Genomic DNA, 27008 nt, shown 5'->3' on the forward strand with positions numbered 1-27008 from the left:
GGCGAAGAGTGGAGAGCCATAGAGAGGTGAGTAGTATAATTAAGCCCAGCCAGTAAGGTACCGTCACAGGGAGCAATTAAAATGCTGAAGAATGTACATTAAATGCATAGACAACCGGGCAAATTAGTTCCAAGGTTCTGCAGCCCCCCCCCCCCCCCCCCCTCTATCATTTTGCGTTATTACACGGGCAGAGTCACATATATTTTTGAGACTGAGGTGCAAGGATTTTTAAAATACGTGAGACTTCTCACAAAAATGTTCAAAATAACCATTGTTTTCTTTTAGGAAATTTGAGGTTGCCTGATAAGTAGTTATTACCATTATTTTAGAGCTGTGAAAAGTTTCAATTGGTTATCAGAAATATATAAATGTTATTAAGGAAGTTTATGTTGTCTGATAATGATAAAACTAACTTTTAAGTTAATAAAAATGTATTATTTTTGTTGAAAGGTCGAAAAATATTTTGTTAGTTTTAAAAACTTTTTTTTCAAAAAAATTATAATATTTGTATTGGCAAATCATAAAATATGCAAATTAATTGTGTTCTATCCTACTTTTTAGAAGAGACTGCTCTTTGTTCCTTTACAATTTCTCCAAGTTTTATTTTTAGAATCTTTTGAAAGTGGAAAGTGGCAAAAATCTTCCTAACTTTGCCTTTGTCACGGATCTCAGTGAAATAATTTGATGAGTTGTGGGCGAGTTTAACTTTGAGGACTTTCTACTTTGTGCTATATTATTGGATGGCTGCATGGTCACATATTTTTCTGGTCCCTTAGACATCATCTCCTTGTATTTGCTTTATTCTCCCTAAGTTGTCGGGGTATACCCAGACTTGGGTCACTTGCTCATTTTGCCACTGGATTCAAGCTAGCGTGGTTGATAAGGGCTGTTACCACGAAACCGGTCCCAAAGATGCTTGTTTCCGGTCAAGTGAAGCCCTTACTTGGCAGTTCGGACTGGACTGTTCCCATGAGGCACAGGGTCAAGACTGATTTGCATATAGTTTGGTCTGAACTGGGTTGGTGAAGTGAGCTAAAGAACGATGATGGATTCAACCCATATCGGTGACTGGGGGTGAGTGTCTGAAAAGTTTCAGCACTCTGTCCATCATCTCCTTGTGTTTGCTTTGTTCGCCCTAAGTTGGCAGGGTATGCCCAGACTTGGGTCCCTTGCTCACTTTGCCACTGGATTCAAGCTAGCCTGGCTGATGAGGGGTGTTACCCCTGATGGAGCGAGTTTCAGAGTTGATTTAAACTGGCTCGTGATGTTAATCTCCCATAACTTGACTAATTTTATTAATGAGTTTTTGCATGATTTGTGTTATTAAGTCAACTTAGAGTAAGATTCCACACACTATTACACACGGGACTAACGTTATGTGCTTTATGTTGCATTTGCAAGTATGTTTTATAACTCATAACTAATGTTGTTTTGTTTGTCCTATTGTCTTTGTCAAACACTAATGCGGCTGATTAATTAATGGCATGTGCTTATTTTGTATGTGCTTCTGTCTATGTTGTGTCTGTTTATCTTTTTCAGATATATGAAGAATCCTGCTGGACTTTATGAAGAATGGTAGATTTTATAAAATGCTGCTTTTCTGTGCTTTTTGCTAGGTGACTCATATTAATGGGTTAACATTAGCAATGGAAGGTGGGTAACAGAATGACTTTCATAACCTGAGATTAATTATTCTTTTGTGTTTGTTTGAATACTAGCCCGAGTGAAAGGCTTGAGGCCTGTGATGGTTAGCCTGACAGAGATGAGCCAAGCACAGCCATGTTGGAAGGCTCTTTCAAAAGACATTTCTTTGAATAAACTGAAATCAAAAACAAGAACAAATGTGCAAAATGTGCTCTGAAAAGTTATTTTTCAAGGCTAAGGAAGTGACAAGCGGCGGATCAGCCGAGCTATGGAGGAAACTGTGAAATGATTTAATAAAATGTATCAAATCTCGGAAGCCGGTTGAAGGACTGGGCTCTTTAAGACCCAGCGGTGCCAGGGCACAACACCTGAAACCTTCGTGGGTAACCTGCTCCGGCGTACGAATGACAGAGACACGGGACACTTCCTTCGGCATCAAAGATTCAAGGTTTATTTACTGCAGGGAACACAGAAGTCACGACAAGTACAACATGTGCAACTTGGGGAGACTGCTTCAAATTGGTTCTGTGGATCGCTCCTTTTATACAGAATTTACCCATAGGACAACATGATACACAAAGGTTTACAACCCGGTTCCCACAATTATCCCCCAGAGGGGTCGCTTTGGTCACTTTGATACACACAAGGTCCGGAACATAAGTGCGGAAACATTTGGCGGTTCCCAACTGTAAAAACCCATCTTCCCAACATTAGTGCATTCCAATCGGCAGTAAAACAGATCGAAATAGGAACAAGGACAGGTGCAGAGGAAGATGGAGACAGTGGGGAGATCGGAAAGGGTGTAAAAGGGGAGGTATCAGGAAACACGAGATACAGGCATCAAAGGGACGTGCCTAATGAGATGCACGGCTGAGACAATAAACCGGCACGGCAAGATGAGCCTCGAGCGGGGCCATCTGCCTTACAGTATCATCCCCCTCATCATAAAGACACTTACAAAGGACATGTGTCTTCCGCAAATATCTTGGGAGTCCCAGGGTCGCGAAGCGGACAGCGTCCGTTCGCTGGCTACTTGAGGGCAAGAGACAAAATGGATGCCGTATCTAAGATGGAACCCGTGGGTACAGATGAAAAACCCACATAACAAACGAACGGTTTAAGTTAGTACAGCGAGACTGCGCACACTTACTAAACTCGTTATTTGCGGTTCATAGATACCAGACTCGACCATATTCGTGCGAGTCGAAAACACCACTTACAATTGTCACGGAACCTCACGGTGTCGCTTCACGTGAAAGGACAATGGCAAATGACGTTCTCGTGTGTTGAAAAAGTGGCCTCTGGATGGTCTGACGACTAGCAACCAATCAGGTTGCTGAAAGACATTAAAATAATTACATTTTAGTTAGAATAGTGAGTTAGAAAGGTATAAAACCTAAGCCCTTTGAGAGGAGCGGGGCTGACTGTTCCTGAGGGCGAAGTGCTGTCCGTTTTCCTAGGACACGTAAGAATGTTTTGCTAAGTGTCTTTTTCTTTGCAGGTCAGAAAGCTAACATCGGGATTTAGGTTATGTTTGTTTAAATTCTTTCATGATGCTATCTTGAAATGCCAGACTTTTGTGCCTTATTCTAATTTGAAATAAAGCTACTGATTTAATTAAATGATTGCAATTAATAAAAATGAGCTAATAAAAGTGATTTGAAAATCTATGCTTTAATTTTAAAAATAAAAGACTTAAAACGTCAAGCTGGTCTTGATTAATTTAGTCGTTACCATTAGCTGATTCATTGACCAAAAGTGGCATAATTAAATGTTTATGTTTATGTAAAATCCGCCATGGTCAAAAAGGTTATACTGCAGTTGTATATAATGTACATATAAATTTAGTTAGTCTGATTAATTAGGCCACATGATTCAGTTGCTCAATTTCTGTCTCAGCTTCATGGGCCTTGTGAGATTTATATGATGGTGAGTAATAGGTAGAGTGTGGTGTAGTATCGAGACGGAATTTCTATATGGGCGCTGGATCAAATCTTCTGGTAGCAGAGGATGGTTGCTATGGTAACTGACATGTTACATGTTAATTACATAGGATACATGTCTAAAACATGTTGTTAGGTCTGTACACTTGTTATATGTAGTCAAAAGGATTTTTTCCTGCAGTGTGAAAAATTCCTGGTTATTGCCGGCAAGAGTAGTGTGACGGAGTTACACAGTGCATTTGATCTGTTTCAAAATTGTGGTATAGAATATATCACAAGTGTTTTGGACGTACAACACAAGTTTAGGGACCTTAGATGTGACTGGTTGAATGTATAGTGAGGATTGTCTATGAAATTGTAGCATTAAGTATAGGGACTTGGTGAGCCCGTTTTAAAACTTTCTGTGAAAAGAGTTAGAATTATTCGAGCTTGAGTGAAGGGTAAGGAAGCGTCGTCTATTCTTACTAGCGTCTGCGGATTTCTATGGTTGGTTAAAGTCCTGCCAAGATTTTGTGTGTGCGTGATCAGGGTTTTCTGTTTTGAATGCGTACGTTTTGAGAAAATAGCGTTGTCAATTTCATGTAAAAGGAATTCTGAATGATTGTTAAAAACTATCCTTTTTCAGAGAAACAGACAAATGGTTTGTTTATTTGTAGTTACTAACTGAAGTTCATTGAAAAGAATTGTTTAAAATGGCGCTGTGAAAAGTTTTTGTGAAGGAGGGGTGAGTTTACGGAGTGACACACAGCGAAGCTGCAGCGGCAGTGGACGTCATTCGGTTTGTGCTGTGATTGGTTAATATACGTCACAGCAAGTACACTGGTTGGTTCACGTGACAGTGACGAGCTGACAGCTGATTGGTCTAATCTGAATTTAGCATTTCTATTGGTTGAGCGAGGTGGTGACGTAGCTTAGCCTGATTGGCTTGTTGGTGTCTTTCGCGCATGGATTGGCTAGAGTAGCGGAACATCAAGAAAAACATTACGATCATTTGAGAATAAGTAAATTTGTTTAAAGACATGAGTTATTGGTACGATAAAGAGAAAACGAAGCCTTCATGGTTTCAGAAAATGAAAAATGTATTTACGCCGGACAAGAAAATTGAAACGCGTGGTGGAAAATTACTTCATAAGTATAAAACTGCCGCAGCCTATATGGAAGGCGAATATGGTTATCATACTTTAATTGGGTTTGAAAATTGGATGCATTATACAAAAAATGACGGCGTATTAGCCTGGCCGAAGGATGGGTCCTTTAATATGAAAATTTTGAGAAATTTGAGAGAAAACATGATGGCTCTTATGCCAAAGCCTAGACCTACACAATTTGAAGCTTTGGTTGAATGGGAAGTTGAGATGATGGAATTAGAACATGAAAGCAAATGTCAAGCACCTAGAAACTCAAAATATATTGTAAATATATTGTAAATAGAGAAACACATGAGGACAAAGTGAGACGCTGGAGAAAAGCAGACATGTATGATGGTCTGTACCCAGTCAGAATAATGATTACCGAAGAACTAGGTCAAAAGAAAATACAAAAGAAAAGTAGACTTGATGAGGAATTAGATGATGCAGTTTTAGAAGATATTTATTCTACTAAACGCAAACCGCCACCTTATCAAGCAGATTCACAGTCCACCCCGAGAGTTTCTATAGGAATTCTCCAAGTACACCTGCAAAGGAAGCTGATGAAGGTTCACCCAGATTTTTAAAATTACCTGAGAGGGTAGGGTCAATAAATAGTTCTAGTACACCCAGAGAAAACAGAATTCCTGATCAGAGAAATGATTTTCTGAGAAACCGAGAAAGACTTGCTGATATACCGGAAATTTCAAATTATAATAGAGCAAAAGAAGACTTAATTCAACAATTAACAAAAGGAATGGAAGCAGTGACAGTACCAGTAACAATTGGTCCTGTTTTACCAGTTTTTGATCAGGGAGAAAATAGACATTCAGCTTTGACAGTTCCATTGAATGCAGAAATTCAAAAAGTGGCTGAGAGATTTTATTCGGAACTTTCGGAAATTCTTAGGGAAAAATCTGTGATGCCAAATTTAACTTTTAATCAAAAGCTTGACAGGTTGTCAGACACCATCTGTAGCAGAATCTGATTCAGCTACTTCAGAAAGAAGTCTAAGAAAAATAGATTTAACGCAAAGTGCATTATCTCCAGAAGCTCCTGAATTTAAAAAGCTTGATGTTGCTAAATTAAAAGCTGATTTAGAGGAATTAATAATTGGCACAATTGGTACTGACAATTTAAGATTGTATCAGGATGATGAACTTCTTTTTATTTGCAAAATTAATTCAGTGGAAAACGAAAAACAGGTATGAACAACTGGAAGAAATGGCTGCTGAATTAGAAATTGATTTAAGCAAACAGAAACATTTGCAGAAACATTACAGAGTGGATTTTTCTGAGAAAGATATTGATAATCTCAATACTTCTGGAAGAATAACCCATATTAAGGAATTGATAGTTTTTCTTAAAAGATTAGGTGAATTAGGTAAATGGAGAATAAAATGGTCAAAGAATAAAGAACAAGACAAAAGAGTCAGATGTGAAATAGTTTCTGAATTTCCAATGAGGGAAATAGCAGGTGGAGGATATGTGCATGTCCCTTGGTCAAGGCAGGATATTCTGTTGTTTACAAATGATTTTCCTCGGCTGAGAGAAAAGCCTGTGGAATAGTATCGTCAGGTAGACAGATTCATTAAAGTGTCAAAGGTTCTGTGGATTGATCTGGATGGATTCTTTGACATTGTTGTCCCATCAGATCTTTGGACAGAATGCAAAATTTCTGTGAGTTGGCCCAAAGAAGAACCTGCACGAGACACAATTACAGGTGCCCCATCAAAGGATGTCATGGAAATATACAATAAAGTAATTTATTGGCTGAAAGAGAAAATTCCCCTGAAAGAAGTAGATTGGGTTAAAATTGACAGAACAAACCAGGAGCCAAAAGAGTCAGTGCATTCATTTTATGAAAGATTGCTGTTAGTCTTTAAACAGTACAGTGGTTATGAAAAATTAAGTGAAAAAGACATGAGCCACTTTATTTACAGATTTGTTTTTGGCCTGAGACCTGAAATCAGTGAAATGATTAAACATGGAATTGTGGGATGGCAATCACTTTCAGTTGATGATATCCTAAGAATTCACAGATGCAGAGTGAGGTAAATCAGCAGTAACAGCTACAGCAGCAGTTAAACGAATTAAGTCAGCAGCGACAGCTACAGCGACAGGTAGCCAATCAGCAGAGCCAGATTCCACAAGCACCATTTCCAAATTGTGTAAATAGTCAAAGGTATACACCAGAAACTGGTTTCTGTGGAGGTAATCAGGTAAACCCTTTGTCAAAAACGAATGCGTCAAATGTTTCTCAACAATTTTGGTTGAAAGAGATTGAAGTGAATGATTCATCAGATGATTTCGCATGACAGTGCCTGAGAGAGGAGGAAGAGTGTGTGCTTGGACCCACTCTTGAGATAGACCAGGCTGGTCCATTTGTTAATGGTAAAGTGAACAATGTTGATGTCACTTTTCTTGTGGACACAGGTGCTACCCGTTCTACTGTTAGATCAGCAGAAATTGAAAACCTTCCTCTCTCTGGTGAGTGCATCCAAGTTGTAGGTGTAGCAAATCAGCAGATTAAAACAAGCCTAACTGAGCCTGTAAAAGTTGAGATTGGGAATTACAAAGATAAACACAGGTTTTTAGTTTGTAACAGTAGGCCTGTAAATTTGTTGGGTCGTGATATTTTATGTAAAATGAACTGTAGAATTTATTGTTCACCAGATGGTATTGAGCTACAAACTTCAGAAGTAGATGGTCTTTATAAATTGACAATGTTGATGCTCAAAGAGGAAAGTAAATTATTTCCTGCTTTTGACAAGAACAATTTGCCTGAAGAGCTTAAAAAGCCAGTCAATCCAGAAATTTGGGACTTAACTAGAAATGATATGGGTCTCATGAAACATGTGGATCCAGTAAAAATTACTGTAAAACAAGGAATAGATTTTCCAAATGTTCCTCAGTATAAAATGAAAGCTGAAACAATTGAAGGAGTCATTCCAGTTATTGAGAAATTCATAAGTCAAGGTGTTCTGAAAGAGATTGAAAGCAGCCCATGTAATTCACCGATTATGGGTATCAAACAGCGGATCTAGCGCTGCAACGATTCTTCTACTTAGCCATTACTGAGGGCGAGGCGCGACGCCAGACACGCCCACCTCAGCTGGCCACGCCCCCTTAATCGAGTATAAAGTGCGCGCAGCTTGAAAGCGCGACACCCTGATCCTCGAGTCTCCTGAGGCGGAAGCCGGGAGTGTGCCTGTATTTTTAAAATTGTTTGATGTGTGATACTTTGCTATTTTAAATCACTCACCCCTTGCTTACAAACAGCGGATCTAGCGCTGCAACGATTCTTCTACTTAGCCATTACTGAGGGCGAGGCGCGACGCCAGACACGCCCACCTCAGCTGGCCACGCCCCCTTAATCGAGTATAAAGTGCGCGCAGCTTGAAAGCGCGACACCCTGATCCTCGAGTCTCCTGAGGCGGAAGCCGGGAGTGTGCCTGTATTTTTAAAATTGTTTGATGTGTGATACTTTGCTATTTTAAATCACTCACCCCTTGCTTACAAACAGCGGATCTAGCGCTGCAACGATTCTTCTACTTAGCCATTACTGAGGGCGAGGCGCGACGCCAGACACGCCCACCTCAGCTGGCCACGCCCCCTTAATCGAGTATAAAGTGCGCGCAGCTTGAAAGCGCTACACCCTGATCCTCGAGTCTCCTGAGGCGGAAGCCGGGAGTGTGCCTGTATTTTTAAAATTGTTTGATGTGTGATACTTTGCTATTTTAAATCACTCACCCCTTGCTTACAAACAGCGGATCTAGCGCTGCAACGATTCTTCTACTTAGCCATTACTGAGGGCGAGGCGCGATGCCAGACACGCCCACCTCAGCTGGCCACGCCCCCTTAATCGAGTATAAAGTGCGCGCAGCTTGAAAGCGCGACACCCTGATCCTCGAGTCTCCTGAGGCGGAAGCCGGGAGTGTGCCTGTATTTTTAAAATTGTTTGATGTGTGATACTTTGCTATTTTAAATCACTCACCCCTTGCTTACAAACAGCGGATCTAGCGCTGCAACGATTCTTCTACTTAGCCATTACTGAGGGCGAGGCGCGACGCCAGACACGCCCACCTCAGCTGGCCACGCCCCCATGACGCCCCTCCCCACAGACATAAATCATGTGTCTTGCTAGGACGCGCAGCGGACGGGCGCAGCGGGCGCGCCGTCAGCGCGCCGATGGCGCGCCAAAGGCAAGCCCGTCTGGGCCCGTCCGGGCCTGGACCGGGCCCAGGGCCAGACCCCCTGCCTCTTCCACTGATTCTACCCGTACGTATTGGACCAGCACCCAACTTCATCTACTAAACTCCTCCTCTTGCTCGGCTATCACCCGCTGCAACCCACACCACTTAGAATCTGTTCCTTTCCATTGCCCTCAATGCAACTTCACTCTCCCGCCCTACCAATCTTGCCTGCCTCCTCGTCTCACACCGCAGCCCCCCTCATCTAACCACCGGACTCTGAAAGCTGGCTTGATCAATTGCCGGTCTCTCCCCCGTCATGCCAACGACATCTGGATGTCTATCTCCTCAGACGAGTGGGATATTCTATTCCTCACTGAGTCCTGGATCACTGACTCCTCCTCTCCGGATATCTATCTGGCTATCCCCCCAGGATATGATATTAAATGCATGAACCGGGCTGGTGGTAAATCTGGAGGCGGCCTAGCCGTCATCCTCAAATCCCATCTTCAGCTGACCTTTACCAAACTGACTAATATTGGTATAATTGAAGCCATGTACTTCGCTATATCTGACTCCGCGGCAGTTATACTGGCTGGCACATTAGTTTATAACCCCCCTACCGCCACTTCCCCTTCTCTCACTGCCCTCACTCACCAACTGGCTGATCTATCCCTCAAACACCAATATTTTCTAGTCCTAGGTGACTTTAACCTCCACGTAGACAATCCTCTCTGCGTGAAGGCGAACAATCTGTTGGAAACTATGGAAAGCCTGCACCTCAAACAACTAGTCTCCGGTCCCACTCATGTGGCTGGTCACACCTTGGACCTCATCTTCGCCAATTGTTCGACTATCACTGTCCTCCCACCCCTCCCCCTCACTTGGTCCGACCACTATCTTATCCCCTTCTGTTTTGCCCTCGGCCGGAAAACCGTCCCCCTGGCCCCGAGGAAGGAGTTGGGAAGAAAGTGGCACAAGGTCACATGTGCCACCTTGGACCCGGTATTCCACTTCCAGACGGAGCATCTCTCCTCTGATATTGATGGAAATGTTCTCAGGCTAAATGCTGCCCTTGTCAACGCTATTGACTCCATTGCTCCCCAGAAAGTCATTGCCTCCACTAGATCTCGACCCTCCGCCCCCTGGTTCTCTACCTCCCTCCGTGAGGAGAAAAGCAGATGCAAAGCACTCGAACGTAAGTGGAGACTAAACTACGACCCTGAAGCTAAACTTACCTACAGATCTGCCCTGAAAAAATTCCTCAAACAAAAAAAAATCGCTATCAAAGATCATTTTTCTTCTCAAATTACCAATGCCAAAAACTCGTCTAAAACCCTCTTCACCATTGTCAAAGACTTCATCAATCCGCCGGCCAGGGCCACCCAGACCACTGCGAGTCAGGCTCTATGCGAGGGACTCTCAGATTACTTCCTTGAAAAAATTAACAAACTCTGTGTCTCCTTCCCTAAAGTGCTAGTCCCCTTGCCTCCCCCCACCAGTCCCCCAGCTTCTCCGTCCTTCCTCTCCTTCAATAATCTCAACCGGGACGATGCTATTAGGTTACTTACTCACTGCAAATCCGGCGCCCCCTCTGACCCTGTCCCTGCGAAACTCATGGGAGAACTGGCGCCTTCGCTAGCCTGCTCCTTCCTCTCCATCTGGAACGCCTCTCTTCACCATGGCTTCTTCCCTACCACTTGGAAGGAGGCCTTGGTGATTCCTATCCTAAAAAAGGCGGATGCCGACCCCACTGTTTTCGCCAACTACCGCCCCATCTCCCTTCTCCCCAAACCCGCAAAGGTCCTGGAAAAAGCCGTGCAGCTGCAACTCACGGAATATCTGGAAAACCACTCTCTGCTGCACGACTCACAATCCGGATTTAGAGCTGGATTCAGCACGGAGACGGCATTGTTGGAAGTATCGGAAACTATTCGGGAATGCGTGGACAGGGGCGAGGAGGCCATGCTGGTCCTCCTCGACCTGTCCGCAGCTTTCGATACGGTCTCCCACCCCATCCTCCTTGACCGACTCAAACAGATAGGCATTGGTGGCACTGCCTTCAGCTGGATTAAGTCCTTCCTTTCGGGAAGAAGTCAGAGGGTACTGCTGCGCCCTTTTAAATCGGAGGAAAAACCCCTGTCATGCGGTGTGCCTCAGGGCTCCGCCCTCAGCCCCCTGTTCTTTAACGTCTATCTTGCCCCACTGGCCGACGTTGTGGAGTCCTACGGAATCAGGGTGGTCTCCTATGCTGACGATACTCAGCTGGTGTTTTCCTTCAGAGACCACTCGGACTCCGCATTCACCAACTTCCGCCAGTGCCTCAACAACATCAGCGTCTGGATGACTGATAACCATCTCAGACTAAATGCAGACAAGACGGAGGTGCTGTTTTTCAATCAGAAGGATCCCATCCCCTCCTCTTGGTGGTGGCCCACGGCACTTGATCCCGCTCCCTATCCCGTTCACTCTGCTCGTAACCTGGGTTTTCAGTTCGACGACTCCCTTTCATGCAAAACTCAGGTCAATAAAGTGACCTCTGCCTGCTTCCTGAAGTTGCGCATGATCAAAAAAATACTCCCCTATCTCCCCCTGGATTCCCGCCGTACAGTTACCCAAGCCCTCATCACGTCCCACCTGGACTATGCTAACAGCCTCTATGCTGGTGCCCCCCAGTATCTGTTAGACCGGCTCCAGATTGTCCAGAATGCGTCGGCCAGATTGATTGGTAATATTCCCTACCGTCAATCAGTATCCGCGTATCGTAAGGAACTTCACTGGCTACCAGTGGCCAGCCGTATCCAGTTCAAGATCCTTACCCTTACCTACCGAGCCGTCAACGACCTCGGACCCAACTATCTGAAAAAACGTGTCTCTATATCTCGCTCCATCAGATCCTTGAGATCCAATGACCTCCGCCTCCTGATCTCTCCCCGTTTCAGACTATCTAGAATGGGTGGCAGAGGGTTCAGTGTCATTGCGGCAAAACTGTGGAACGCTCTGCCAATCGATCTGAGATTCTGTCCCTCCGAATCCATCTTCCGAGCCAAACTCAAAACCTGGCTCTTCTCTGGACTTTGATTTTACCCTACTGTTCTCCATGCTCTATGCTCTTCCTTCTCCCCTGGAGGCTCAGGTTCTAGCGCCGGGACACCCCTTCGGGGGTAGCTGTGCGCTCTATAAATCACATTAACAAAAAATAAATAAAAATCAAAAAGCCAAACAGAACTTACAGAATTGTTCAGGATTTAAGAAAAATGTATCAGATTGTTGTTCCATGTTGCCCAATTGTTCCAAACCCTGCGGTAATTCTTCATCAGATTCCGCATGATGCAGAATGGTATACGGTCATAGACCTATGTAATGCATTCTTTACAGTTCCACTGCATCCAGAAAGGCAACAAATGTTTGCATTCAGGTTCCAGAACCGCATTTTAGCATGGTGTCGTATCCCACAGGGGTACACTGAAAGTCCATCTATTTTTAATCAGTTATTAAAGAAATCCCTGGAAGATCTGATTTTATCTGGAAATTCAACATTGGTCCAGTATATTGATGACTTGCTTGTAGCAGCAAAGACACAGGAAAATTGTGTAACGGATACCATTACCCTTTTAAATCGATTGGCAGATGAAGGACATAAAGTGTCACCTGCAAAATTACAGTTTTGCAAGCAAGAGGTAAAATATCTTGGTCACAGAATTGCAAAAGGCACCAGACAAGTGACTATAGAAAGAATTAAAATGATTCGAGCAATACAGCCCCCAACTACACAAAGACAGGTTAGAATGTTTCTGGGAATGGTTTGTTACTGTCGTCAGTGGATTAGTGGATTTTCGGTAATTGCAAAACCTGTGCAAAGACTGACAAAAGCAGACATAAAAGATCCAATTAGATTGACAGGCTTTTGAAGAGCTAAAAAGAAGTTTGTGTGAAGCTTCAGCTTTGGGAATGCCAGACTATGAAAAAGAATTTGAATTATACTGCAGTGAAAGGGAAGGTTGTGCACTGTCAGTATTGATCCAGAGACATGGAAAACTGAGAAAGCCAATTGCTTATTTCTCAGCTGTTTTGGACCCTGTTGCAAAGGCTTTGCCAGGTTGCTTAAAAGCAGTAGCTGCAACAAGTGTAAGTCTTGAGCAGAGTGAAGGAATCATTATGGGATTTCCTGTAAAGGTATATGTACCTCATTTGGTTGAGATTCTTCTTACCAGAAGCAAGACTCAGCATTTAACAAGTAACAGATTGACAAAATACGAGAAAACAATTCTGGTATCAGATAATGTTTCTATTGCAAGATGTGTGAATTTAAATCCTTCCACATTATTGCCAGATGGTGTTGTTACTGAGGTTAATAATGAAATTGACATTGATCATGAATGCCTGGATGTTGTAGATTATTGCACCAAACCTCGGCAAGATATAAAAGATGTTCCTCTGCCTGAATCTGATTTGGTTTATTTTGTTGATGGTTCCTGTTTAAGAACAGATGAAGGCATTCTGAGAGCAGCATATTCGGTATGCACAGTTTTAGATGTTGTAGAGGGTTCGCCTCTTGATGGAATCAGTTCAGCCCAAATTGCAGAATTGGTTGGTCTAATTCGAGCCTGTGATAATGCAGAAGGGAAAATAGTTACCATAGTGACTGATAGTCAGTATGGGTATGGCGTGGTTCATGACTATGGTCAGCTCTGGTCTCAAAGGGGTTATTTAACTTCTGCGGGAACGCCAATCAGAAATGCAAAATTGATCAAGAGATTGATTGATGGCATTCAGTTACTAGAACAAATTGCTGTTGTGAAATGTGCAGCTCATAAAAAAGGTGAGGACTATATTACCAAAGGAAATGCTTATGCGGATGAAATTGCAAGGTATTGTGCAAAGAATAATTATTCAATCAATCGGGAAAAAGACAAAAGTCACATTTTGAACTCTCTCATGCCAATATCTGTAGTAGAAACATGGCAGGGAGTAAAAGAATTACAAGATGAGGCAGATGAAGAAGAGAAAACACATGGTTAAAAGCAGAGTGCAGACAGCGAGAGGAAGATGGAGTTTGGGTCTACAAAGATGACAGGCCAGTAATGCCAAATTGCATGATTGCTGACATGGCGCGGATGTACCATGGTCCAGGGCATTTAGGAAGGGATTCCATGATTAGATTATTCAGAGAAACCTGGTTTAGTCCAAAATTCAGAATTATTGCAGAGTCGCTTTGCCAAAGATGTTTGCCCTGCCAACAAATGAATCCTAACAGGAAGACTGTTGTGAGTTTGGGAACCATAGGACGGGAGGGTGGTCCTTTTACCAGGTTGCAGATGGATTTCATTGACATGCCACAACATAATAAGCTCAAATATGTGCTTGTGTTTGTTTGTCTGTTTTCAAGATGGGTGGAAGCTTTCCCAACTCGTCACAATGACTCAGTCACTGTGGCAAAACTACTGTTGAGGATGATCATACCTAGATATGGTTTTCCAGTGACTATTGAGAGTGATCGTGGAACGCATTTTGAAAACAGATTGTTAAAATTAATTTGTGAAGCTTTGGGAACTGAGCAGAAGCTACATTGTGCATACAGACCAGAAGCATCAGGTGTTGTAGAACAAATAAATGGAACAATCAAAAACAGAATTTCAAAAATGTGCTTAGCTACAGGAGTAAAGTGGACAGACGCTTTGCACCTTGTTTTGATGTCTTTGAGAAGCACTCCTGAGAAAAAGACAGGCCTAAGTCCCCATGATATTTTAATGGGTAGAGTTATGAGGCAAGCATTTGTTCCAGTTGGCAAGCTTTTGAGTATAAATGATAGTGCAATTATTGAGTACTGTCAGAATCTTTCTGATACAGTTAATTCTGTGTTTCACCAGGTGGGAACAGATGTGATTACAAAAGAAAAAGAACAAGCTCATGATCTGTTACCCGGAGATTGGATCAGAACCAAAGTGCATCGAAGGAGAAACTGTTTAGTACCTAGATGGCAGAAAGCAAGACAAGTAATTCTTGTGACAAATAATGCTGTACAGTGTAGGGGTTTGAAATGGTGGGTGCATGCAAGTCACACCATTCGTATACCACCTCCTGATAATAATTCTGATGAAGTAAGTGATACAACTACTGATTCAGATTCAGAAGGAGATCCTGAAGGTTCAGAGTCTGATGATCAGCAAAACGATCAGGCATTGAATGAAAAAGATCTGGAGATTGTGATTCTAGATCAAGAAAATGAAAATCTGTTAGAAAAAGAATCTCAAGCAGAAAAAGAGGATTCGGAAGCAGAAAATTCTGAGCAAGACAATAATCTAGTCCAGGAGAGTATTGAAAAGCAGGAGAGTAACTCTGTATACAGGAACAAAAATTCTGAAACTGGGAAGCTAAAGGTGATACCTGAAGAAGAGGAAGGATTACCAAGTACCAGCTATAAGGATGATGTTCCTAATGGAGTGAAGCTGCTGAGTAAAGAAGTTCCTAGGTACAGATTTTAAGTCTCAGAAACAGATACAGATGAGAGTGACGAAGGTTCTGAAATAAGAAAATTCAGAAAAAGATCTTGGAAAGCTGAATGCAATGAAACTGTCCCAAAGAAGAAAATCTTGAAGAAAGGAGATATTTGGCCTGAAGAAAATTTTAAATTCAAATTGATAAAGAAGTCAAAAGAACAGGTCAACGAAATCTCAAGTCAGGGAGCTGACTCTGAAAAGAAAAACGAGAAAGGCAGAAAAATTTAAGTAATTAGTGGAAAGGCAAAAAGAGTGATTAAGCCCAATCAAAAGTATAAGTCCCCAGAGTGGACATACATCATAATCCCGCCAATTGTTGAAGTTGAAAGTAGCAGTCAGGAGGATTTAAAAGAAGCTAGTGACAATGATTGAAGTCGTTTTCTTTTAAATTAGGGTTAGCTGGAAAACACGTTCATGTGACGCAAGGTCAAATAAAAGCTGCTTTAGGGGTTTTAAAAAAAAAAAATTTAAAGGAGAGATATAGTTTACTTACATTACTTATATTTTTGATAAATTTTATTTACTTACATTACTTACATTTTTGATAAATTTAAAAAAAATTGTTTTTGAAAATGCCTAGTTCTGATACTTCAAGGTGTTCCATTTTAAGAAGGTGTTGTAAAATGTCTTCAATTTGTGTGGTTATTTTAATACTGGTTTGGTTAATTTTAGCTGCAGTTTACCCTTTTGGTATAGATAAGCAGAAATTTAAGGCCAATATGACAAGTAAGGCCGTGACTAAACAGGAAAAGCATGCTGGCAAGTCGAACAGAGTTATTGAGCATAATCCAGAGATCCATCAAGATAGATCTGTTGGAGATTTTTCTAGCAATTCATTTTCTAGGCTTTTGTCTGAATATGTTAAAGTGATGAATGTAAAGGACTGCTATGTATGTGTGAAGCTTCCTGCTTCTGTCTCAGAGGGGGTTACTTATAACATGTTACCCCTCACATATGGCATCACTTGCAGTGTGATTGCTAGTTTGTTTTATCAAACAGGTCGCCTGAAGTACTATTACTCAGACTTTGATGAGGTTTTTGCAAACCTAAAAGTTGTAAATAGCTTAAATAAAGTTAAGCCTGTGAAGCAGATGAGGGAATTCTTTTTGGTAACTAATGAACTTAATTATGAATATGCTTATAGAAATAATTTAACATGCAAGATGAGAGCAGAAGAAAAGACTTTCCTGAATATGGTTGAGGAGAGAAGGGCAATTTATAAAAGAAATGAGGTGCTTAAACATGCTAAGTCTAAATTCTGGCAAATAGAGGATGCCAAGCTTAATGGTGTTAAAACAAATGCAGCAATTTACATTGATGAACCAGTTAGTGGTAAATTTTGTATTAGAAGAGATAACACATTTTATGATAACTTCTTTGTTGGTGCTAGTCAATGTGAGGATACCTATCGTATCATAGGGGGATGGGGATTTAAAGGTGGGAGAGATCCTATTTTTCCTGGAATTTATTTTATCTGTGGTAACAAAGCATATTTTAGCCTCCCAGATCATTGGTATGGGACGTGCTACCTTGGACTAGTTTTTCCAAAGATTTTCCATGTTGACAGAAATGAAAAAAATACCTTTGAATTCGGAGAACACCTGAACAGGTTTAAGAGGGAAAGTTTTACAGAAGTCATGGGAGACATTTTTGGTGCGATTATTCCCATGGTAGGAATAACGATGAATTCAGTCAAGATAAGAAAGGTTTCCACGATTGTAGCTAGATTGTCAACGGATACTGCCAGTGTTTTCCAGTTAGTTAATACAGAACTTGTTGCTACTAGAAGTATGGTTATGCAGAATCGTCTTGCATTAGACATTCTGCTTGCAAAAGAGGGAGGAGTCTGTGGGGTCCTGCATGTCCAGCATTGTTGTACTTATATTCCTGACAAGAGTCGGAATATTGAGACCCGTATTAAAAATATCACTGAATTTCATGCTGAAATAGAACCCCTGGAAGAGGAAAATTTTACTGAACGTTTAGGCAAAAGAATTCAGGCAATTAAAGAATGGTTTTCAGAAATTGGCAGCTCAATCATTGGCAAAGTGCTCTGTCCAGTAATTGTCATCATTATGGTGATACTTTTGTTAACAATTAGTTGCATGATCCACAAGAGAAAGAAGCATCAGAGGGAAAAGAGGAGGATTTATAAACTTAGAAAAGAACAAGAGAAGGAATATGAATTAGAAGAAATGCGGAGGGATCAATATGGAGAAAATGAACAAACTGCTGAAACAGGGGTTTAGGGAAACTAATACTGAAGGAGCTCAAGATGTGATGTCTCTAAATTGGGTTCAACATTTTCTACATTTTGGGTGTTGTTTGGTGATTTTGAAATCACCAGATGAGGGAGTTGATGGAGCGAGTTTCAGAATTGATTTTAATCTGGCTCGTGATGTTAATCTCCCATAACCTGACTAATTTTATTAATGAGTTTTTGCATGATTTGTGTTATTAAATCAACTTAAGAGTAAGATTCCACACACTATTACACATGGGACTAACGTTATGTGCTTTATGTTGCATTTGCAAGTATGTTTTATAATTCATAACTAATGTTGTTTTGTTTGTCCTATTGTCTTTGTCAAACACTAATGCGGCTGATTAATTAATGGCATGTGCTTATTTTGTATGTGGTTCTGTCTATGTTGTGTCTGTTTATCTTTTACAGATATATGAAGAATCCTGCTGGACTTTATGAAGAATGGTAGATTTTATAAAATGCTGCTTTTCTGTGCTTTTTGCTAGGTGACTTGTATTAATGGGTTAACATTAGCAATGGAAGGTGGGTAACAGAATGACTTTCATAACCTGAGATTAATTATTCTTTTGTGTTTGTTTGAATACTAGCCCGAGTGAAAGGCTTGAGGCCTGTGATGGTTAGCCTGACAGAGATGAGCCAAGCACAGCCATGTTGGAAGGCTCTTTCAAAAGACATTTCTTTGAATAAACTGAAGTCAAAAACAAGAACAAATGTGCAAAATGTGCTCTGAAAAGTAATTTTCAAGGCTAAGGAAGTGACAAGCGGTGGATCAGCCGAGCTATGGAGGAAACTGTGAAATGATTTAATAAAATGTATCAAACCTCGGAAGCCGGTGTCGCTTCACGTGAAAGGACAATGGCAAATGACGTTCTCGTGTGTTGAAAAAGTGGCCTCAGGATGGTCTGACGACTAGCAACCAATCAGGTTGCTGAAAGACATTAAAATAATTACATTTTAGTTAGAATAGTGAGTTAGAAAGGTATAAAACCTAAGCCCTTTGAGAGGAGCGGGGCTGACTGTTCTTGAGGGCGAAGTGCTGTCCGTTTTCCTAGGACACGTAAGAATGTTTTGCTAAGTGTCTTTTCCTTTGCAGGTCAGAAAGCTAACATAGGGATTTAGGTTATGTTTGTTTAAATTCTTTCATGATGCTATCTTGAAATGCCAGACTTTTGTGCCTTATTCTAATTTGAAATAAAGCTACTGATTTAATTAAATGATTGCAATTAATAAAAATGAGCTAATAAAAGTGATTTGAAAATCTATGCTTTAATTTTAAAAATAAAAGACTTAAAACGTCAAGCTGGTCTTGATTAATTTAGTCGTTACCATTAGCTGATTCATTGACCAAAAGTGTCATAATTAAATGTTTATGTTTATGTAAAATCCGCCATGGTTAAAAAGGTTATACTGCAGTTGTATATAATGTACATATAAATTTAGTTAGTCTGATTAATTAGGCCACATGATTCAGTTGCTCAATTTCTGTCTCAGCTTCATGGGCCTTGTGAGATTTATATGATGGTGAGTGTGGTGTAGTATTGAGACGGAATTTCTATATGGGCGCTGAATCACCCTGAAACCGGTCCCAGGATGCTTGTTTCCGGTCCAGTGAAGACCTGGCTTGGCAGTTCAGGCTGGACTGTTCCCATGAGGCATAGGGTCAAGACTGATTTGCATATAGCTTGGTCCGAACTGGGATGGCGAAGTGAGTTAAAGAACGATGATGGATTCAACCCAGATCTGTGACTGTGGGTGAGTGTCTGAAAGGTTGCAGTGCTCCATCCATCATCTCCTTGTGTTTTCTTTGTTTGCCCTAAGTTGGCTGGGTATGCCCAGACATGGGTCCCTTGCTCACTTTGCCCCTGGATTCAAGCTAGCCTGGCTGATAAGGGGTGTTACCCCAAAACCGGTCACAGGATGCTTGTTTCCGGTCCAGTGAAGACCTGGCTTGGCAGTTCGGGCTGGACTGTTCCTACGAGGCACATGGTCAAGACTGATTTGAATATAGCTTGGTCTGAACTGGGGTGGCTAAGTGAGCTCAAGAACGATGATGGGTCCACCCCAGATCTGTGACTGGGGGTGAGTGTCTGAAAAGTTTCAGCGCTCAGTCCATCATCTTCTAGTGTTTGCTATACATATGCAAATTGTTCTGTCCTACTTTTTAGAAGAGACTGCTCTTTGTTCTTTTACAATTTGTCCAAGTTTTATTTTGGGAATCTTTTGAAAGTAGAAAGTGGCAAAAAATCTTCTTAACTTTGCCTTTGCCATGGATCTCAGTGAAATAATTTCATGAGTTGTGAGAGAGTTTCCAATACAATTTGAAATAACCTCGAGGACTTTTCCCTTTGTGCTATTTTATTGGATGGCTGCATGGTCACATATTTTTCTGTTCCCTTAGACATTGGGATTTTTTTATATTACCTATCAGGGAGTGGACACATGTGTTTTTTGTTGCAGTGCATCTATAGCATATAACCCTCAGACTAACTTCAGATAGTTTGGACGCCCAGTAAACATATTTGTGGTTTCCAGGCTCTAGTTCCTAAATCCACCTAGCATCTAGTGTCTGGATTTCAAAGCATGCTGTCCTAGATATGATTTATGCTGCAGGTGCAGTCTGCCCACTCTTACCTCATTGTTCCGTGTGTGCCACTGAATCTGATGCTGGTCCACGTCTAATGTCCCGTTTGTGTAGCTGCCGAAGGTTGAGTACTGCACATTCCTGTTTCTTTCATGCCAGAGCAGAAGATTGTAGCCCGTGTTGAGATTTCCAAAGTCATCATAGTGAAATGAAAGGTTGTTAAGACGAAACTGGACTCTCCTCACCTCTTCCAACAACTGCGGGACAGTAAAATGGGAGGCAAAGAAATTGATGGAATTGTGGAGGCGTATAACACAGCATTACCTCTTCGTACATCTTCCTTGTCCAGTTCTTACAGTCTGAGCAGTCCCCAGCTCCCACTAATATTGTATGTATGTATGTATGTGTGTTCTTATATAGCGCTCGACTTACCCTTGGGCATCTCGGCGCTTACATTGGGAACCCGTCCTGGCTTTTTCCCTGTGAGAAACCCGTACTGGGAATCTCCAAGGTGAAAGCCAGGCATCCCGCCGCGGGGGGGGCCGTAGTGGAGATTAAGCAAGCTGTTGCCCAGAGTTGCAGAGTGTGAACCCGTGATTCGAGTAGGCACCGGAGTGAGAATTATCGAGTCTGTGGACACTTGGGCTCAGACCCTGCCGCTTCGGGAATTGAACCCTGGTCCCGGGTCTGACCTCTACTCCAGGGTATGCCTCCTCTAACCAGTGAGCCACACTTCTCCACTATATTGATTACCTGGGCCAGCCAAAAACATACCCCCAATATGGCCACCCCTATCCCAGCATGCCATATAACAGGGAGCCTCATCTGGCCACAACCTAAAAATATCCAAGCTAACCTGAACCAAAATATAGGATAGGAGAAGGGAGGGGGGGATTCAAGACTGAGACGAAGGAGTCCTGTATACAGAGTGATGAAGTTTGCCAGTAAGTAACCGGGTATTGCTAACGTGCATTGAGCTAACTATATTCACTTCTGTCACTTAAATATATGGTGTCATTATTAGTCAACTCAACGCTACTCATTTTATTGATCTTAAAAGGGTAAATACTATTTCGGCCCTGCTATGACTCGAACCTGGGACAAGCACAGACCTCTGAAATTGGAACTCTACCTGAACTATTTTAACTACAAATGATCAAGTAAGGGGAAGAATGTCGGCCTGCTAAGAAGGTTTTACTAAAAAGGATCTGTACAGGGTGCATGCAAATTCAGAGTGACTGAAATGGAGCTGGGTGATGCTGAATGGGGCTAGATCATAAGAAAGGTTCTCTGTTTTCTGTTTTTACTGATTGTACTTATAAGTACAAAGAAAAAAAATCTGCAGTCATCAGAATTGCAAAGAATCATGTCACCCTTGGAATGAAGTAGTTATAGATGGGGAAGGGGTGGTGACTGCCTCCCTAGTCACTAAGACCAAGGCATTTTTGCCCACTTGAGGATCACATATCTGTGGGTGTTTTGAGGGACAGCTGAAGGAGTGTTCAAGGCCTTTTAGGCTGATCACGGGCAGGATGATGCTGTCTACCAGCTGGTTGTGTCTGGGGGTGAGCTATGATGACTGGCTGAAGGTTTCTGAGGGTGCAAAATGGGTAATTTGAGGGCCTACAGTGGACATTTGATGGCAAGTTGGCAATCTCGAATAGCTGGCTGGGTAGTGTAATAATCAGGTGGTGAAGACTGAAAACAAGCTGATAATTTTTTAGAGGCATGCTGGGTCTATCCAAGGTCACACCAAGGTTCTCTAAGGTCTGGGTCAGTAGTTTTCGGCTAGCTACAAATGTCGGAAGATAGACCAAGAACTGGAGAGGTGGGTAACAATCAAATAGGGGTTTCTGAAACCTAAGAGCGTGATTTAGAGTTTGGCAGACAGGGTACTCCGTCGATAACATGATGAAGGATCCTGTGCACAAAACTCTCAGGTCACCCGTCTGAATTTAGAGATGGGCAGACCATACGTTTTCCATCCTCAGAGCCCCCATCGGCTCAGTCGGGGGGAAAGGTTAATCCGGCAATATGAAGGAGCATGGGCCATCAGAATGAGGCCATTACACTGCTCACCCTCAAAGGCGCTGCATGGAAGCGACATGTCAGGAATGCGCTGTATTTAACATTATAGGGTGCATTCCTGCTCTCAGCCTGCGCTGGACTATAATGTGCTGCCTAGCGCCAATGCAGGCAGAATTGTTTTTGTGCAGGAAGGGACACCTTCCAGCACAAAACAATCTTCAAATACATTTTTCTCTTTTGAATGACACTGCAATCACACATTTCCACAGGTTGTGGGTATAAGCCATCTCAACTCTAAATGTGGAACTTGTCCACGCCTTGACTCTTGTGAATTGGCCCACAGAGAACAAGCTGAAACGTATCGACACACGAGTATTTTGAAATTGGCACCCCAATTTGAGTACATTGTAAATAAAATAAAGAAGATAGAATACATATTGAACCTCAAAGCTCTCATTTCCAGACTCTGATTAGGAATATTTTTAATTGAAATATTTTACATCTATATCTCATACGGATTATTAACAGTGTACAAATGTTATAATATTATTTTCATACAATGTTTTTCATCATTGTATTTTACTGTATTGTATCATTTGTATAGCTCTTATTAACACTGTGTGGGGTACTGACTTCTATGATTTCCTCCCAGACAACTTCCACTTTTATTATTATTGATAAATTATTAATGAATTACATTTCAGAGTAAAAAAGAGCCAATGCGGTTAAAGGAGACTTACCCTGCTCCCATTTGTTCGGCTAGGACAGCAGACTGGAACAGATTTGGTAGTTATTTTGCTCAATCTTATCTCACCTATTCTCTGACCTGTGAGCCTTGCCAAAACAAGTTTTATAGATGTATCCACTTCTCACTCTCCACCTGCCACCGCCCAGTAACTCTGTTTTCTTCAAGGTTTAAGTAATGAGTCATTATTGATACTTGATTATATCAGTTTAACATTGTTTATTGACAGTCATTACAAAGAAGGAAGAGGAAAGGAATAGAAAGTATGGGGAACAGGGAGGCACATGTGAAGGCACCTACAAAAGGGGTAAGTAATTTGCAGTTCATTAAAGATACACCCACATCTACTCGCTGTATTACTACCCAAAACAGGCTCAAATTTACACCAGCCAAGTCTTGTAAGTCACACACCACACATGGCCACTGCAAGGGACTCAAACTTAAACCGATGGAGAAGGGGAATATTATTTACAGCATAAACTCAAACCCCAAAAAGACAAATAAATAAAAGAAATACAAATTATCATATAACTTTAGCGTGCACCCATATGTATCAAACTGTACAAAAGTATAAAAATCTTAAAAAAGACATTGCCGTAAATCTATATACATCAGATTGTGTAAAAGTAAAATAAAAAATACAGTTAGTGTACGAAAGTGGCCATATAACTATACATTGCAGGCACCTATAGAAATCTCATAATTAGAATGGAAATGTAACAGAAGTACATACTTGAACACATTACAAATATATAAATAGTTAATGAATTATAAATTCACGACTCATCTCGTATCTAACAGTGTTCTAAACAGTCAGAGCAAGTCATAAAATACTGCATGTCCCAAACTATAAATACACACGCATACCACATCACACACACACACACACACACACACACACCACATAATCTCACATGCACGCACACCCACCACACTACACCATCTCGCAGAGTGCAGGGTGTGGGTTCTATTTAAATGTCCCCAATATTAATGTTTGTCAAGTGTGTTTTATTTTCCAAACGTGATGCATGTTTCCATATTCTTTTCAGTTTGCTGTTGTGAATAGTTTAGACAGAGGTAACAGACCAGGCTATATAGAACTACACTTGGTCAATTTATGTTTAAAATGCACTTGTAAAATTATTAGTAGTAACTTGATGCCCATTCTTGAGTTGTACTAGCCCCGAGTCCCTTTTGGCGTGGACTAATACTCTTACGACTAGGCATAAATCCCTGTCCAGAGTTGCTGAATTGCAGCTAGATAGAGATTTACACCACGATTTAGGCCTAAAGCCAGGTTTACAGAAATTCCCGCCTGTAGATTTGTAATTTTTGGGCCCTCAATTTTTCAGTAATTACCAGGCACAACTATAGTCCATTTTTGCTGACAATATAATTTGAATTGGGTTATTTTCTTCATACACACTAGTGTCACCTAAGAGGATTTGAGAAATGTTTTCATGTAGATCACATGGTTTCACAGGTAGCCCTTAGAGTCTACTCAACTTTTTTAGTCTGTCTTCAAACTGAAGCATTAAAATTGACATAAGTATTGATATCACGCTTCCTTACCTGCCACGCTGTAATATTTGGGATCTCCAGACATGCTCCAGAGTCGCACTTCAGGAGATTGTGCAGAGAGTGGGCAATGCTGTACACAGCTGCGTAGGCACTGTATGTGTAATTGCTTTTTAGAGCAGATGATATGTTGTCGAAAGAGATGTTTTCACAATCTTGGCACTGATAAGTCTCTAAGGTACTCTGATCTGCAGATGGGAAGAAGCCCTCTCTAGATGTCCAACATAGACTCTCCATTGGTGCTGCTTTGAAGACTTTTAATACATGATCATCAAAGCCAGGAATTTGTCGTCCTTGTACTGTAAAACCAAGTATGGTGCCGATGTTCAGGATCCCCGGTAGGGATAGAATCAGTGGAGAGGTTGCCCAACCATCGCTAGCCATCCATACCTTTGGGCCTAACCCTAGCCTTACCCATTCCGCTAACAAAGGACGTGCTGACACTTCGTCGGCAAAAAGGAGGATGACATTGGCCTGACTGTTGTTAATCTGCTTCACTGTCTCCGCAAAGGTCTCTTTGGCTGCGGGATCATTACCATTTCTGGGGATGGTGTTCTCAAAGGCGGTGCAGATGTCCCGGCCTGAAGTCAGGGCGGAGAACAGCTCCAGGCCCCCATGGCCATACTCATCATCACTACCGATGGCTGCCACCCAGTTCCACCTGAAGAACCGAATGACCTCAACCATGGCTTCTATCTGTATTTTGTCACTTGGGATGGTCCTGAAGAAAGATGGAAAGAGTTCTCGGTCACTGAGGTCATTTCTGCTGGCTGCATAACTCACCTAAAGGCAAAATATAGAGAAAGGGTACAGGTGTAAAAAGACTAAATCAGTTCTTGTTCAAATCAGTGCTTTGCCAATAAATATGAACAATGGAAAGTCATTTGGCATTGAGGTTGGGTAGACCAATTGCTCGTTTCTTTAAGTGATCTGAGGATAGCTTTCAGAAAACATACCCATTCATAAAGAAGATAATAGCCAAGTTCTTCAGAAGATCCTGTTACATGTATCATTCATTTATAAAGTACCCACTAGGAGAAAACCAGGGAAAGTGCATTATTACCTGGGTTTTAATGTAGCTCTTGTTATTGCATATGTTGCATATGGCCGGGATGCCTCTCACCCCCTCCCAACACAATCCCCAAGGATGGGAAGACGGATGCAGTTCTGAACTTTTGGAAGGCGGGAGGGAGTTACCCTCCCGGCCGTATTTATTAAAATATGAAACAAAATTAAAACATTAAAATAACAGTTTCATATCATGTGCAATTTTTCATTTATACATTACGATGTTTATTGGCTAACCTTAACAAATCTCTAATACAAAGGTTCTCCTAGCCGAGTCTAAACATCCTGCAAATGCATACTTTCTAAATAAAAATTGTACATCCTAACATTACGGGCCAACGGCAAGGTCGTAACCGGTGTCAGATCACTACTACCAGAACTCCCTCCTCACGTGTGAGGGGCGGGCGCACAGAGGACTGTACCTCTGTGCCAACTTCCAATTTCCCTTGTCTTAGCGGGGGCCCCTTACTTAACTCGACGCCATCTTAATGGTCATCTGAGGACTCGTGTGAGGTGTCTAGAAGGTAGCGTGGACCCCCCTCTCACCCCACACTGTTCATCACATCCGCCGTCGCGGATATCCTGGCCCCGGGAAATTCCTAGGAGGGGCATCGAGCCGCCTCCTCCCCTGGGAGGGGCCTATGACCGCCTTCCCTTCGGCGACCCCATACTTAGTGGGTGCCGCCTCCCCGTGTGAGGGGCTCATGGCCACCCCCCCCCCCCGGGCGCTCCCATCCATAATGGGTGGCGCCCCTCCTCTAGGGATCTTGAAATTACTTCTCACCGATCATGACCTTACCGCCCGACCAAAATAAATACGACGTTTTGAACCTAATGAAGAGCGGAAAAGCGGTTAAACTGGACTTTGCAATATAAACCTTTTATCTATACATGTAACACATTTTTAAATTAGACTGTGATACTCCGCTCAATTTGAGTGAGAAAACATGCTATGAAGCAAATCATTTTATTGCAATTCAAAAATTTAAAACTTTATTACACATAAAAATCCTGGAAAAAAGAGATATTATCACCGCAAATCAACTTAATTGCAATACTAATCGTTGCCATAAGGGGCTGGTGGGTGGGTCAAAATTGCTCCTTGTTCCGTCGAGGGCTCACGTGCAACGAGAGAGTGCAGCTTCCAAGCACCGGAACAAGAGGATGCTTCTTTGGGTTGTTGCTCCTTTTATTCCTCTTCAGGAGGGCGTGTACCCTCCTCTGGTACGCCTACGGGGCGTGGCCAATGGTGTAGGTGTCTAGGACAACCCCTTTTGGGCGGGAAAAGGCGTGCCCCGGCTACGCCGCTTCGGGCATACCAGCCGAGACACGCCC

At 42.0% G+C, this 27008-nt stretch overlaps 1 protein-coding gene across 1 annotated transcript in view; it reads right to left on the reverse strand.

Annotated features, from left to right (window-relative positions):
• TAS1R3 (taste 1 receptor member 3) overlaps window positions 1-27008 on the reverse strand; it is an 85977-nt gene that overhangs the window by 25342 nt on the left and 33627 nt on the right. Inside the window, exons 3-4 of the mRNA XM_086919381.1 lie at window positions 24600-25388; window positions 20305-20511 (exon numbers count right to left, since the gene is read on the reverse strand). Of these exons, the coding sequence (XP_086775507.1) occupies window positions 20305-20511; window positions 24600-25388 (996 nt within the window). The remainder of the gene's footprint in view (window positions 1-20304; window positions 20512-24599; window positions 25389-27008) is intronic.

Source organism: Lissotriton vulgaris, chromosome 5 (genome assembly GCF_964263255.1).
Source record: "Lissotriton vulgaris chromosome 5, aLisVul1.2, whole genome shotgun sequence".
NCBI lineage: Eukaryota > Metazoa > Chordata > Amphibia > Caudata > Salamandridae > Lissotriton > Lissotriton vulgaris.